We start from the raw sequence: 16,779 nt of genomic DNA, 5'->3' as shown, positions 1-16,779 counted from the left end.
GCTTGCTGTCGGAACACAGTCCGTCAGGCCCCTCCGCTTTTTGCAAGCCAGATTCGGGGGCTCTGCTTGGCCGGCGAGCCGCCCCTCCGCCCCGGCTCCCTCCCGCCGGTCCGTGGAGCGCGCACCGCCTCGCCGCCCTTCCTACCCTCTTCCGTGGGCCTCTTGTCTGCGCTTGGCTCCGGCGACTCCGTTCTGCTAATCCTCTGGCGGTTTTCTGGGTTATTTAGGCAGGTGTAGGTGGAATCTAAGTGATCAGCAGGACGCGCGGTGAGCCCAGCGTCCTCCTACGCCGCCATCTTCCCTCTCTCCCTGTTGGTCAAATTTTAAAAATCACAATGTAAATTAGAAAATATTTAAATGAACTGAAAAATGAAACATTGCATATTAAGTCCATGGCAGGGAGGATTTTTATGGCAGTCAAAAAGTGAAATTAATCTGTATGATCCTATAATGATGGTACATGTCATTATATATGTGCAAACCCATAAAATGTAGGCCACCAAGAGTGAACCCTAATGTAAACTATTGACTTTGGGTGATACAGATGTGTCAATTATAGGTTCATCAGTTATAAAAAATGTACCACTCTGATGGGGATGTTGATATAAGGGTGCAGCCTATGCATGTCTGGGGAAATCTCTGTATCTTTCCCTCAATTTTGCTGTGAACCTAAGACTTGTCTAAAGAAATAAAATCTTAATTTAAAAAATGTTCAGTGGGCAAAAGATCTGAACAGATACTTGGCCAAAGAAGATATACAAATAGCAATTAAGACTATGAAAAGATGCACAACATCATATATAATTAGGGAAATGCAAATTAAAATAATGAGGTGTCATGCACAACCATTAGAATAGCTAAATTTAAAAAACTGACAGTGCACCTGGGTGGTTCAGTTGGTTGAGCGTCCAATTTTAGCTCAGGTCATGATCCCACAGTTCATGAGTTTGAACCTTGCATTGGGTTCTCTGCTGTCAGCACAGAGCCTTCTTCGGATCCTCTGTCACCCTCTCTCTTTGTCCCTCCCCTGCTCACACCCTCTCTCTCAAAAATAAACTCTTTTTTAAAAAAAGAGTGCTACTGATGGGTCACATGCTAAATCTATATTTGACATTATAAGAAACTGAAACTGTCATCCAAAGTAGCTAGACTGTTTTGCATTCCACCAGCAATGAATCAGAACTCCTGTTCCTCCACATCCTTGTTATAACCTGGTATTGACAGTTTTTTATTTATTGCTTTAATTAATTTTTGAGAGAGAGAGAGAGAGAGAGAGAGACAGCATGAACAAGTGGGAGGGGCAGAGATAGAGGGAAAGAGATAATCCCAAGCCAACTCTGTGCTGCCAGCACAAAGCCTGAAGTGGGGCTCAGCACCATGGAACCGTGAGATCATGACCTGAGCCAAAACCAAGAGTCGGATGCTTAACCATTTGAGCCACCCAGGAACCCCCCACGAATTGCACTCTTAAGTATTTACCGAAGTGATCTGAAAACTATAAAATGCAAAATGTATTTTTGTATGTGAGAATAGAAGGTGTGGAGACTTCACATGTGTGTGATCTGGAATTTGGTTCTCCAAACTGTTGATTGTTGATTGTTGACGAATGGGAATGACAAATATTGAAGACAGGAGGTTTCACTTTTTATTTTCTTCTATATTTATGGGTTGTTTAGACTTTTTTTTCTTTTTACATGTGAGCAAATTTTATTTTGTAAGTAAATACAAAACAATGAAACACTTCTTCAAATAATATAGATCACGTGGAGTCCTCCCAGTTTTACCACGTATAGTTAACTGCTTTCTCTTTTGCAGTTTTTCACTGTATTCTGTGTTTAAAAATGTCACAAGTAGCAGTAGTTATCACCCTATATTTGTCTTTCTTCCCCACTAGATTGTGAGCTTCTTGAATGGTGGCCGAGATTGCTGACTAATTTATGTTTCTCTTCCCAGTACTTAAGAAAGTACCTGCTAGGGGTGCCTGAGTGGGTCAGTCAAGCATCTGACTTCACCTCAGGTCATGATCTCACAGTTTGTGACTTCAAGCCCTGCATTGGGCTCTGTGCTGACAGCTAGAAGCCTGAAGCTTGCTTCGGATTCTGTGTCTCCCTCTCTGTCTGCCCCTTCCCCGCTCATGCTCTCTCTCTATTAAAAATAAATAAACATTTAAAAAGATGTGAATATATATATATATATATATATATAGAGAGAGAGAGAGAGAGAGAGAGAGAGAGAGAACCTGTTATACACATGCTCAGTAATATTTGTTGAGTGAAATAATGAAGAAAGGAATACATATACTTGCTTAAGAGTGGTTTTCTGGGGGAGCAATCCAATGTAAAGGGAGAAGAGTATTCGTTTAAGAATTAGTGTCAACTAGGGGTGGCTCAGTGTGTTAAGAATCCACCTGATTTCAGCAGGTCATGATCTCATGAAAGCCCCGTATCGGGCTCTATGCTGATAATGTAGAGCTTGCTTGAGATTCCCTCTCTCCCTCTCTCTCTGCTCCCCCCACCACCAACCACATCTCTCTTGCTGTCAAAATAAATAAACTAAAAAAAAAGAACTGAGCACTAAACCAGGGGTTGGAAAAATTGTACTTTGAAGGACCAAATAGCAAATATTGTAGACTTTACAGGCCACATATGGTCTTGGCCTCATATTATTTTTTGTTCTTGTTTACAACCTTTTATTTTTTATTTATTTTTGAGAGAGAGGGAGTGAGCATGAGCAAGGGAGAGGGGTGGAGGGGGAGAGAGAGAATCTTAACCAGGCCCCACAGTCAGCATGGGGCCTGACATGGGGCTTGATTTCATGATCCTGTTATCATGACTTGACCTGAAGTCAAGAGTCAGATGCTCAAGTTACTGAGCCACCCGGGAACCCCTACAATCCTTTAAAAATATAAAATCCATTCTTAGCTTGTGGGACATATAAAACTAGGCATGGACTATAATTTGCCAGCCTCTGTAGGTAGGAGGTTGAGAAACAAGAGACAGTAGAGAACATAAATGTAACCAAGACACCAGCAGAGGCCTTGCCATGCTCTGCTCCTTGCTTACACCCATAAAATATCAATAAATTTGACTTTAGTTCCTCATTTCCTAGCCTGTCATCAGAATATGCCCAAGTCATCACCCCAAGTCATCAGAATATGCAGTTACATCTCTAGCTATGGCCTTTGTGTTTATCATTGATGTCGTCCCACATCAACGTGACATTCAGTTCCTTCCTCAGCTTACACCACACACACAGACACACACACACACACACACATATGCACATACCACTGAAAGCAATCATTCTATGGGTTTAGTGACCTTAAGGGGTTATTGAAAAGGTTCACATCAAGCACCATACAGCTTCTCTGTAGTTGGATGGCTTTCTCCCTCTTTTCTCACAGAACAAATTAATTCTTTTAAAGGTATTATGCAAATGAAGTTTTTTTATTAATCTTTCTGAAACCATGACACGCAGGGAGTCACCAATTCTAAGCAGGTTTGTCAAGGTAGTTTTACCAACAGATATATTTTATCCCTAACAATAATCATTATAAAAATGATAATGATAATAATAATATGGGACAGACACAATTCTAAGTACTTTAGTCTTTATATTAGACAAATTAAATAAGTATTATTATTATTATCCTCATTTTACAAAACAGGAAACCAGAGTGACTGAGAGTTTAAGTAACTTGCCCACAATCATGCATAATCAGTGGGAAAAAAAAGTTTCAAGAAGTCAGGTGAGAGTGATCAATAAATAGTGTCACAAGTGGAGAGGGCCAAAAGGATTAGACCTGTAAAGCAATTCTTCTATGTGGTGGTAACGTTAAAATTACTGAATTTCGGGAGTGCCTGGGTGGCTCAGTCGGTTAAGTGTCAGACTTCAGCTCAGGTCATGATCTTGCGGCTTGTGATTTCGAGCCCCACATCAGGCTCTGTGCTGGCAGCTAAGAGCCTGGAGCCTGCTTCAGATTCTGTGTCTCCCTCTCTGCCCTTCCCTCGTTTGCACTATGTCTCTCTCTCTCAAAAATAAATAAACATTTAAAAAATTTGTTTAATTAGTGAATTTTTAAAGAGCCATTTCAGTTAAAGAGTATGTTAGAAGCAAGATTACAAGACATTCACAAAGACTATGTAGTGAGAAAATGGAAGTAATGGTTATAGACCACTTATGCTTAGCTTTTCAGAATTTTTCCTTTGTTTAATCCTGAATTGAGATAATTAAATCTATTCTTTCATATAGTTACATCTGTAGTGTTATTCCTACAGCTTCATAAAGGTTATTTAATGCTGTTACTAACTCTCTCTTCTCACTGTCAGATTTTCTAACATGTGGTGCTGCAGGCTGTCCCATCTACACGGCAGGCTCCAGAACCTGCTGAGCAGAGGAGTCACATGCTCAGCCTTCCAACAGCCCAACTTCAAAAGCTTGTTTCCATTAGCCATCCGTTGGCACCACACGGCCTCCAAGTCTCTGAACTGTGCTTGGCAGCAACACGAAGATCATTTTGGTAAGATATATGGAGACAGATACTTCATTTTTTTAAAGTTTTATTTTCATTCCAGTCAGTTAACATATAGTGTAATATTAGTTTCAGGTGTAGAATTGATTCAACACTTCCATACAACACCTGGTGCACATGACAACAAGTGCACTCCTTAATGCCCATCACCTGTTCAACCCATCTCCCCATCCACCTCCCCTCTGGGAACCATCAGTTTGTTCCCTATAGTAAAGTCTGTTTCTTGGGTTGACTCTATTTTTTTTTTTTTCCCTTTGCTTGTTTGTTTTATTTCTTAAATTGCACATGAGTGAAATCATATGGTATTTGCCTTTCTCTGACTGACTTATTTTGCTTAGAGTAATGTACACTCTAGCTCCATCCACATCATTGCAAATGGCAAGATTTCATTCTTTTTGATCGCCAAGTGGCATTCCACTGGATGTATCCCACAGAAATGAAATGTAACATCTAACCCATGTTTGAGTGTACAGTTCAAGTGTTAACTATATTCACATTGTTGTTCAATATCAGATACTTCTCGTGTGGACTGAAAATATTTTCTGTGCAGTTGTAAGGGCCTCTAGCCATTTATTTCCAAGATTATCCTACAGGTTGCAAGAAAGACAAGAATAATATACGGCAACGGTATAATCTCATCCTAGCAAAAGAGAAGGGAACATTGCTCTACTCCAGTCCCGCTCTGTCTCTCTCTCTCATATAATGGGAAAAATAAAATAAAAGAAAGCCTCAGTATATAGGGAAGAGGGTTTCAAAGGCATAGACTGGGAATGCTACAGCCAGGTAAGGTATTAGGTGGCAGAGGGGAAAAAAGCTTTACCTTGTCTATTAGTTTCCTAACACTGCTATAACAAATTACCGTAAACTAGTTGGCTGAAAACAACAGAATCTGGGGAGCCTGGGTGGCTCTGTCAGTTGAACATTTGACTTCGGCTAAGGTCATGATCTCACAGTTCATGAGTTTGAGCCCCTTGCCAGGCTCTGTACTGAGAGTGCAGAGACTACTTGGGATTCTCTGTCCCTCCTCTCTCTTTGCTCCTCCCCACTCGTGCTTTCTCTGTCTCAAAATAAATAACTTTTTTAAAAAGTTAAACAGCAAAAAGAGACATTTATTTTTTCACAGTTCTAGAAGATAGAAGCCTGAAACCAAGGCAGGTAGGGATATATTCCCTCCAAAGACTCTACGAAAGAACTCTTTCTTGCCTCCTCAACATTCTGGTAGTTGCTGACAATCCCTGGTGTTCCTTGACTTATGGCAACATCACTTCACTCTCTGCCTGTCATCACATGGCTTCTTCCCTGTGTGTCCTCTGTGTCTTCAAATATCTCTCCTTATAAGGGTACCAGCTGTGGGATTTAGGGTCAATAGTGTAATATGACCTAGTACCATATGACCTCATCATATCTTGATCATCTTCAAAGACCCTATTTCCAAATAAAGTCTCATTCACAGGAGCTAGAAATTATGGGTTCAACATCTTTTGGGGGAATACTGTTCAACCTGTAACCCTGAAAAGGGACAAAAACAATTGTGAAGGCTATACCCAAAGACATAGGCCCACTGTTTACTCCAAAGACTGAGACTTAATCCAAATATTAGATAGTGCCCTTCTCCTCCATACATTATACATTGTGCACTATGCATTATAACCTGATAATAAGCCCCCAGTTAAAATAACAGTGGATTATAGCTGGGAGAGCTGCAACAGACAGGCAGTTTCTGAGATACAGCACAAAGAGAAGGGCCAAGGCCAAGAAGAGAGACAAAAACAAGGTCACCAGAGGAATTCAATGCCTTTGGTACCCATAGAGACAAAAACATCAGCTCTAGCCCCTCTCTTGGCCAGATTGGTATAAATACTCACCTTAAAGTCCCATTTACCTCAGCGGCTACTGCTTTATACAACACATGTGCCTTTCAACAACAACAAAATTACAAAGCATGCTAAAAGGCAACAAATAACAATTTGAAGAGACAAAGCACGATGAGAACTAGACTCACATGTGACACAGGTGTGGAAATTATCAGTCAGGAAATTAATGGCTAATATGTTAAGGACTCTAATGGATAATGGAGATGGGAGACAAAATAAAGACCAGATGGATAATGTCAGCAGAGTGATGAAAAATATAAGAAAGAATTTTTAAAATCAAAATCATAGCAACATAATTGAAGGATGACATTAATGGGTTCATCAGTAGACTTGACATATTCAAAGATATAATCAGTAGATGTAAAAAATAGGTCAGTAGAAATTACCCATACTGAAATGCAAGAGAGAGAGAGAGAGAGAGAGAGAGAGAGAGAGAGAGACAGGGAGAAGAGACAAAAACATACAGTATTCACACACTGTGGGACGATACTAAGGGATGGAGAAAGAAGCACCATGCAAATGATAATCAAACAAATAGTAGCTGTATTTCAGACAAAGCAGTCTACAGAACAAGGAAGATTATTAGTGATAAAAAGGCACATGACATAGTGATAAAGGGATCAGTTCTTTAAGAGAACATGTAACCATTTTAAAAATGTAGAACCTAACAAGAGACCATCAAAGCACATAAAGCAAACACTGATATAAAATTAGAAATAAACAAATCCACAATTGTCCTTGGAAATGTTAAAACCTCCTTCTTCACCATTATTGATAGATTAAGCAGCCAGAAAATCAGTAAGGATATAAATAACCTGAATGGCACTATCAACCAACTTGACCTAATTGACATTTATAGAACAGTCCATCCAGGAAAAGTAAAGTACATATTGTTCTGAAATGTAGATGAAACATCCACCAAGACAGACCACATTCTGGGCCATAAAAAAGCTCAACAAATTTGAAAGAATCTAAAAGCATAGATTATGTATTCTGACCATAATGGAATCTACTAGAAATCAATAACAAAAAGATAGAAGTCTCTAATATTTGGAAATTAAGCTGTATTCCAAAAAATATATCGGCATAAAGTCTCAAAGTTAAAAATATTTTGAACTAAATGAAAACGAATATAGAACTTATCAAAATTTATGGTAAGCAGCTAAAGCAGTGGTTGGAGGGAAATATGTAGCAATAAATGTATATATTAGAAAAGAATAAAGGTCAAAAATCAATAACCTATACTTCTACATTAGGAAATTGGATAAGGAAGAGCAAATTAAACCTAAAGCAAACAAAAGGAAGGAAATGGTAAAAATTAGAGCAGAAATCCATGATATAGAAAATGGGGAGAAAAAAACAAGAATATCAATAAACCCAAAACTGTTTATTTGAAAATATCAATAAAACAGATAAGCCTCTAGCCAGACTAACCAAGAAAAGAAGGGAAGAGAGAAAGATTACCAATGTCAAGAATTTTTATCACTGATCCTACAGATACTAAAAGGACAATAAGAGGAATACCAGAAACAACATTATGCCCATAGATTTGATAATTCAGATGAAATGGACCAATTCCTACAAATACACTACTATGGACTGAATTGTTCCCTCCCACCAAAATTCATGTTGAAGCCCTAACTCCCCATATTACTGTATTAGAAAGATGGTCTTTAATGGGGTGATTAAATGACATGATGAGGATAGAACCCTGGCCCAAATGCACTATCCTTATAAAAGAGGAAGAGTAGTGATATTTTCCAGTGATATCTCCCTACCCACTGCCCCCCCAGCCTTCTTTCTCTCATGAGGATGTAGTAAGAAGGTAGCCATCTATATAAACCAGGAAGAGAGCTGTCACCACGAACCAAATCAGTTGGTGCCTTGATCCTGGACTTCTAGCCTCCAGAACCATTAGAAAATAAACTTACATTGTTTAAGCCAACCAGTCTATGCATTTTGTTATGGCGACCTGAGCAGACACAAAATACCAAAACTTAAGAAAAATTACATAACTTGAATAGTCCCAAGTCTTTTAAAGAAATAGTAATAAAACAAACTTTCAAAAAAGAAAATACCTGGCCAAGATGGTTTCACTCATGAATTCTACCAAACCTTTCAGAAAGAAATATCACCAATTCTATACATTCTCCTCCAGAAAATAGAAGAATAAAGGACATTTCACAACTTATTTTTTGAGGTCATCATTACCCTAATACCAAAGTTAGACAAAGACAGTAAAAGAAAGAAAAACTATAGATGAGTATTTCATGAACATAAACATAAAAATCATGCCAGAATATTAACAAATCAAATCCAATGATATATAAAAAGGATCAAGGCCAGCTAGGATTCATCCCAGGAATACAAGGCTCTTTCAACATTAAAAAAAAAAATCAGTGTAATCCACCATATGAATAGGCTAAGAAACACTATATGATCATCTCATTAGGTTCAGAAAAACAGTTTAACAAAACTCAATACCCATTTATTATAAAAGCTAAACATATTGGTAATAGAAAGGAACTTTCTTAACCCAATAAAGGACATATATGAAAAACATACAACGAACATCATACTTAATGTCAAGAGATTGAATTCTTTCCTCCTAAGATCAGGAATAAGAGAAGGATATCCTTTTCTCACCACTTGTATTCAACATTGTTTTTGGAAATCCTAACTAGTGCAATAAAGCAAGAAAAATAAAGGTGTGCATATTAGAAAGGAAGAAATAAAACTTTTTTTTTTTGCAAATGATATGATTATCTATGTAGAAATCCCCAAAGGATTTACAAAAAAATCATGAGAGTAAGTTTAATGAAGTTGCATAATACAAGGTTAATATACAAAAGTCATTTGTTTTCCTATAACAACTAACAACTGCAATTTGAAATTAAGAAAGCAATACCATTTATAATAGCACCAAAAAATAAGTATTTAGTTTAAGTAAATATTTTAGAATCTGTATTCAGGAAACTGTGGAACACTGATGGAAGAAATGAAAGAATGAAATCACTGGAAAGGCATTCCATGATCATGGATTAGAAGACTCAATATTGTTAAAATGAGAATTCTCAATATGATCTATAGATTCAGTGCAATCCCACTCAAGCTTTTTTTATAGATATCAACAAACTGGTTATAAAATGTATGTGGAAAGGCAAAGGTACCAGACTGGCCAATACAATTCTGAAAAAAAAGTCAAAGGACTCAAACTACTTGATTTTAGGACTTACTGTAAAGCTATAATAATCAAGACAGTGTGGTGTTGGCAAAAGGATAGATACACAGATTAGTGGAACAAGATGGAGAAAACCCAGAAATAGACCCATACAAATATGGTCAACTCATTTTTGACAAAAATACAAAGCCAATTCTATGAATATTTTTTTTCCAAAAAGTGGTGCTGGAACAATTAGATATCCATGTGCAAACAAAACAAAACAAAACAAATCAAAATGTTGACACTTACCTCATACTTGGTGTAACTATTAACTCAAAGTTGATTATGGGTCTAAATGTAAAATGCAAAACTATGAAAGTTGTGTAAGAAAACAGAACAAAGTATTACCTTTGATTAAACAGAGTTCTTAGATACAACTTTAAAAGTATAACCCATTAAGGGAAAAATGATAAATTGGCCTCTATCAAAATTCAAAACATTTTTTCTCTGGCAGACACTTTTAAGAGAATGAAAAGAAAAGCCACAGACTTGGAGATAATTTTTGCAAACCACATATCTGAGTAAAGACTTGCATGCAGAATATATAAAGACCTCTTAAACTTAGTAAGAAAACAACCCACTTTTTAAAAGGGTGGGAAGATCTTGGGGCACCTGGGTGGCTCAGCCGGTTAAGTGTCTGACTTTGGCTTAGGTCATGATCTCATGATTCAGGAGTTCAAGCACCACATCAGGCTCTATGCTGACAGCTCAGAGCCTGGAGCCTGCTTCAGATTCTGTGTTTCCTTCTCTTTCTGCTCCTCCCCCACTCACAGTCTATCTCTCTCCCAAAAATAAATAAACATTAAATTAAAAAAAATAAAAGGGTGGGAAGATATGAACAGGCATTTCATTAAAGAGGATGTAAGTATGGTAAATAAACATGTGAAAAGATGCTCAACCTTATTTTCTTTATGTAAATTCAAATTAAAGCCAAAACGAGAAAGCATGCACACATACTGGAATAACTAACCCCCCACCCCCAATAAAAAGCTGACAGTACTAAATGCTGGCAAGGGTGCAGAGCAACAGAAAGTCCTATACATTGCTGGTGATTATACAGAAATGGTATGTCCACTCTGGAAGACAGTTTGGCAGTTTCCTCTAAAATTAAACCCCGCACATGAATAACAGCTTTATTCATAATTGTCAAAAGTGGGAAGCTGCCAAGATATCCTTCCAAAGGTTGATTAATAAACCGTAGTACATCCATACAATGGAATACTGTTCAACAATAAAAGGTAATGAGCTATTAATTCACACAATTAATGAGCTATTAATTCACACAACAGCATGAATCGTAAATGCATTCTGCTACATGAAAGAAGCCTGACCATTAAAGGCTACATACTGTATGATTTCATTCATATAACATTCTGTTAAAGGCAAAAGTATAGGGACAGAAAACAAATCAGTGGTTGCCAGGGGGTTGGGAGGAGGTAGTGTAATACGGGATATTTTTAGGCCGGTAGAAACAATCTGTATGGAAATATAGTAGCAATAACTACATTTGAAAAAAAACCTATAGACGTTTATAGCAAAAAGTGAAAGTATACAAATTTAAATGTATACAAATTTTAGAAAATCAACCAGGAAGTCAGATCTGAAGACGGAATACATCCTGTGATAAATAATCCTGTGTATTATAAATATGTAACTATTGAAGGAAATGGACGGAAAGGCGGTGGCCTATATAATGTTGGAAAACAGTGCTTTGACTGGAAACCGTAAGGCTAAAGACAAAAGGAGCTATACATAAACACTATACTCTAGTTTTTAAAGTTGTTTCTTATATGAAAACAGATTTACAATTCTAAAACTGCTGTATATGTGTCAGGATTAAACACACAAGAGCATGGCAGACAGTGGGAACCAGGTTTCTCAGCATCAGAGAGTGTGGTTACAAATAAGCACAGGGGAAATGCTAGAATGAATCGTGTGGTTCTGGATTAGAGTTGGAGATATCAATATGAACTCATGTATAGCTTAATATAGATACAGGTGGATACATGCAGAAATCATTATAGATGTTTTTTCACATAGATAGTGTATTTCCTAGCTCTGTCCGTTGCGAGAGCCTAGAAGCAGTGATACCTCAGTAGCAGTGAGTGCATTCAGTGACCAGATCTTGATTTCTAGTGCTGTTCTCCAATAAAAGGAACCAAGCCTCCTGGGTGAAATGACTTATTCTAGGGCTTGGTCAGGGAAAATACAAGATAAACCTGGAGAAACTTGAAGTGCCAGAAAATAAGGAAGTGCTAAAAAAAAATGAAACGATGTTAAAGGGACACAGGAGCCAACTAAAAGAGTTGCCAATGGCCGAAGCTGGAACAATTTGAGCAAGAAAATAGATAATATATATTGGATTCTAACCCGAGATAAAAAATAAATATCCATGAGTCCATATTGATATAAACAAATGATCAAATAAATGGGGAGAGTAGAGACAAATCTCCCCTACAGGAGAATTTCAAATAGTTTATGTAGTCATTTCTCCTCCTCCCACTATGGAGGTCAATCTTAACTCCCCAGTCCTAGCATGTAGGCTGCATTTAGTGATTTGCTGCCAAAGAATAGAATATGGAAGGAGAAGGAATAACTCTAAGTAGGGAATCTGGCAAGCTCTATCTTGGCCTGGTGTTAAAGGATAACACCATCAGTAATAAGTCCTATTACTAGCATGTACCATTGATATGATGTGTTGAAAAGGGCACTTCACTTGTGTAGCCATTCTCCCAAAAACCTATGCTATAGGTTATACTATAACCCCACTTCAACCATGAGAAAATCATCATACAAACCCAAATTGGGGAGCACTCTAATAACAAAATCCCTCTCAAAATTGTCAGGGTCATAAAAACAAGGAAAGTCACAGCCCAGAGAAGCCTAAAGAGACATGATTAAGTGTACGGTGCGACCTAGATGGGATTCTGGAATAGAAAAAGGACATTAGGGGGAAACTAACAAAATTCAAATAAAGTATGGGATTTTGTTAATAAATTGTGTATCAATATTTATTCATTAGTTGTGGCAAATTTACCAAACTAATATAAGATATTCATAATAGAGGAAACTGGGTAAGGACTTTATCGGAACTGTTTGTACCTTTTCTGTAAATCTATTTTATTTTATTTTTTTTTAATTTTGTTTTTCAATGTTTATTTATTTTTGGGACAGAGAGAGACAGAGCACGAACGGGGGAGGGGCAGAGAGAGAGGGAGACACAGAATCGGAAACAGGCTCCAGGCTCCGAGCCATCAGCCCAGAGCCCGACGCGGGGCTCGAACTCACGGACCGCGAGATTGTGACCTGGCTGAAGTCGGACGCTTAACCGACTGCGCCACCCAGGCGCTCCAGCTTTTCTGTAAATCTAAAACCATTCTAAAACTTAAAACAAGTTTAGTAAGAGGAAATTGGAGAAGGTAGTGGAAACATCAAGCCATAAGTTTCACTATGAAAGGGAATATGATTGAGGTGGGGTGGTAATGGGAGGGGTACACAGAGTGAAGGGGAACATCGTTTTAAGATGGTGGGATATTACATGTTTGCTGATGAGAATGATCCAGTAGGGAGGGAAACTTCGATAATGCAAAGAAGGGGGTGGAGCAATTTCAGAAGTGTAGTACCTGTGTGGGAGAGAAGAGATAGGATCTAATTCCTAAATGGAAGTGTTAGCCTTAGTTAAGGGCACAGATGTCTCAACCATAGTAACAGGAAGGAAGGTAGAATGTGCACAGGTGCAGGTAAGTGGGCAGATGTGGAAGGAACATGAGTTGGTGGAGATTCTCTTCTAATTGCTTCCATATTCTCTTTGAAGGAGTAAGCAAAGTTATCAGTTGAAAATGGGAAGGGAGAGGCGGTGCTAGCAGTTTGAGGAGAGAGGAGACAGTGTGAAATAGTCTTCTTGGAGAGTGAGTGAGTGACTTTCCCAGGAAATTATGCAAGGATTGTTTGGCAGTGGTGAGTACTCATTTGACATTTTTGGTGATGATTTTAAAATGAGAATAGTCAGGGGCGCCTGGGTGGCGCAGTCGGTTAAGCGTCCGACTTCAGCCAGGTCACGATCTCGCGGTCCGTGAGTTCGAGCCCCGCGTCGGGCTCTGGGCTGATGGCTCAGAGCCTGGAGCCTGTTTCCGATTCTGTGTCTCCCTCTCTCTCTGCCCCTTCCCCGTTCATGCTCTGTCTGTCTCTGTCCCAAAAATAAATAAACGTTGAAAAAAAATTTAAAAAAAAATGAGAATAGTCATTGTGGTTTAGAAAATTTTCTCTGACAATGTTCAGCTGCTTGGCTACAGGCACGGACAAAGTAGGGACTTGAGTTTTTTAGGAGTGGGGCTTAGAAAAAAAGGAGTGGGGCTTTTTCAGGGAAGTATGGTGGAAGGAGAGAGAAGGGCAAGGGAGTTAGGGTGTTTTCAGGGAATTGATTAAAATGAAGGACCATTGCATCTGGGCTCCATAAGGAGAGAAATGAAAACATTAAAGAAGACAAGATGATGGATGACAAAAAGGAGGTTGTGGTCAATGGATTAGAGTTCTTTGTGGGGTTGAAAGAGTATCAGAGTGAGGAGTGCACAAATAATTGAACTGAAAAGGAACAAGATGTAGGATAGGATGTTAAAAATGAAAATTATAAAGGTATTACAATTAATGGTGATGAAGTTGTTAAGAATGCTGACAGGAGAGGGATGGCAATAAACTGATCTTTATTTACTTAAAAATAGAGGGGCTCAGGAGATATTTGACTAGAGTAATGAAGAAGGGTAGAGTCATATAGGACAGCATGAGTTTCAGAAGAGCAAGGGAACAACTATCCTACCAGTATGATTATAGCATTGTCTTGCCCTGTTGAGCAAAAACTAGAACACTCTTTCCAAAGTACAATCTGATTTCACAACTCCGATTTAAAAAATCTCTTTGTGGAGGCCCACGGTGAAAGACAGTGGTTGCCTAAATGTGGCATGAGAAAGGAGTGGAAAGGTCATATAGATTTTAAAAAGATTTAGGAGGTAGAAGCAGCACACCTTGGTGATCGATCAAATGCAGATTATGAGAAAGATGAGTTAAGATGAATCCCAAGTTTCTTTTCTGTATTGACATTTTGGCCTAGTTAAGAAACATTTGTTTAGTGTCGATTTTGTGTATAGCTGAGAATTTCTAGAGACCCAAGATGTAAGATGTGGTATCCAAGAAACATAAGTAAATAAATATAAGAAGTATGAATACCTTATGCCATATGCAAATGCACATTAAGTTGTTACCTCCCAAATACTTAATTTCAAAGAAAAGGTAGGGTTGTTCAAGGAAGCTTCCTTGAATAAATGAATTTGTTGCCAGATTTTGAAGGAAAAGATGGTCATTTAATTAGGGGAGCTTATAATTTCAAGGAGATAAATGGCAAGGGCAAAGACGAGAATGAACTCAGTCATGGGAAGATGGACAATAAGCACAGCAATTAAACTAAAATGTAGGGGATGTTCTGGAGCTTGCAAGAGAGAAGTCTAGCCACATAGGACGTAGGACTCTACTACCATACTGTAGGTGCCTAGCAACTCCTGAACTGAAAACAGTATATGTATGGCAGGTAGTAGTCAAGATTACTAGATGTTGAACAGAGCAAGAGAAGGTCATTCATAGAGGTCATTTCAATGAGAGGATCCTTCTCATTTCTGATGTGTAACCTATATTGGAGTTACCAGTAAGGCAGCTTCATCACTGCTTATTGATTTCCTCAACAGACATTTAATGGGCACAACGTCTAGAAGCTAGACATTGTGATAAGTGCTAAGCATGCAGTGATGAAGAAGGCACATTCAGTATCTTAAAGGTGCTCCTAGTCTTTGGTAAAGACAAACCTGTAGACCATTATAAGACAGCATGATAAATGCTTTTAGGTGATATATAGGGTGCTGTAAGAACAAAGAGGAGAAGTACCTGACCCAAACTGAGGAGTTACATATGACTGCTTATAAGATATAACCTGTGAACTGAGTCATGAATACGGAATATGATTTAGGCAAGGAAAGAGGGGTGAGAAGGTGAGGATAAATGTTCCAGTCAGAGGGAGCTGCATATACAAGAACTTAAAGGCTGCAGAGAAGATGTCATATTGGCCTATATGGACTGTCGCATAGAGTACAAGGAAGGGTTGGTTGAGAGAAAGTGTTTAAAAAGTTATTGAGTTGGTGATATTAGCAAGTCCTGTGAAATCACCAGAAGTGGAAGAGAAGGTGATAAACGATTTTATGGCTATGAATTATTTTGGGAGCCAACAAACACTTTCTGTATCGGGCCAGATAGTAAATATTTTTGGCTTTATGGATCGTGTACATATCTGTTTCATGGTCTTCTTTGTTTTGTTTTTGTCTTACAACATTTTTAGAATGTAAAGACCATTCTTATCTTGCAAGCTGTATGAAAACAGGCTACAGGCTCTATGTGACCCCCAGGCTACTTGTCACATCCTGGATTAGCTCAGTGTAATGACCCATCTGAATGAAGTTAATCACTTTTGTCACTTCAAGGACAGGGTTCTCAATATTTTTAGCTTATGAATTGCATAGGAATTCTATAGAAAGCTGTGGATCCTCTCAATGGAAAAATGTAGGACTACCCACACATACACACAATTTTATTATTCCGTGGATCCTAGGTAGGTCAGGAACTTGCCACTTAACATTGTTTTTTTATATTGTTTGCAAAACAGGTTTCTTTTCATATAGACAAATTTATCTTTTATGATTTTCATATATATTAAAATGGCCATTCCTACCTCAAGATTGTCACTGTATAATAATTTTATTTTTTATATTTTGATCTATCAGTAATTTACTGTTTTGAATGATATGAATCCAGAGTCAAATTTGTCAAATATTCTTTTTCTCCGAAACTAGTTATTGAATAATATATCTTTTCTCTACTGTTATGAAATGACACCTTTAACATAAACATATTTCCATGTATACTTGGGGCTGTTTTGAAACTCTATTATGTTCCCTTAACCTGTTCATCTATTCTGCACAAATACCATAATTTTTTTTTATTCTAGTCAACATATAGTGTAATATTGGTTTCAGCAGTAGAATTTAGTGATTCATCACTTACATACAACACCCAGGACTCATTACAACAAATGCTCTCCTTAATACCCATCCCCC

At 38.0% G+C, this 16,779-nt stretch overlaps 1 protein-coding gene across 5 annotated transcripts in view; it reads left to right on the top strand.

Moving 5' to 3' along the window:
* TMLHE (trimethyllysine hydroxylase, epsilon) overlaps positions 1 to 16,779 on the top strand; it is a 102,631-nt gene that overhangs the window by 13,120 nt on the left and 72,732 nt on the right. For all 5 annotated transcript variants that reach the window (XM_040467136.1, XM_040467137.1, XM_040467133.1 and 2 more), the window contains exon 2: positions 4,329 to 4,519. In XM_040467136.1, coding sequence (XP_040323070.1) covers positions 4,339 to 4,519 — 181 coding nt within the window. In that variant the 5' untranslated portion in view covers positions 4,329 to 4,338. The remainder of the gene's footprint in view (positions 1 to 4,328; positions 4,520 to 16,779) is intronic.

Source organism: Herpailurus yagouaroundi, unplaced genomic scaffold (genome assembly GCF_014898765.1).
Source record: "Herpailurus yagouaroundi ecotype Mexico unplaced genomic scaffold, PumYag 67209, whole genome shotgun sequence".
Taxonomy (NCBI): Eukaryota; Metazoa; Chordata; class Mammalia; order Carnivora; family Felidae; genus Herpailurus; species Herpailurus yagouaroundi.
This window is presented reverse-complemented; position numbering and strand designations above follow the sequence as displayed.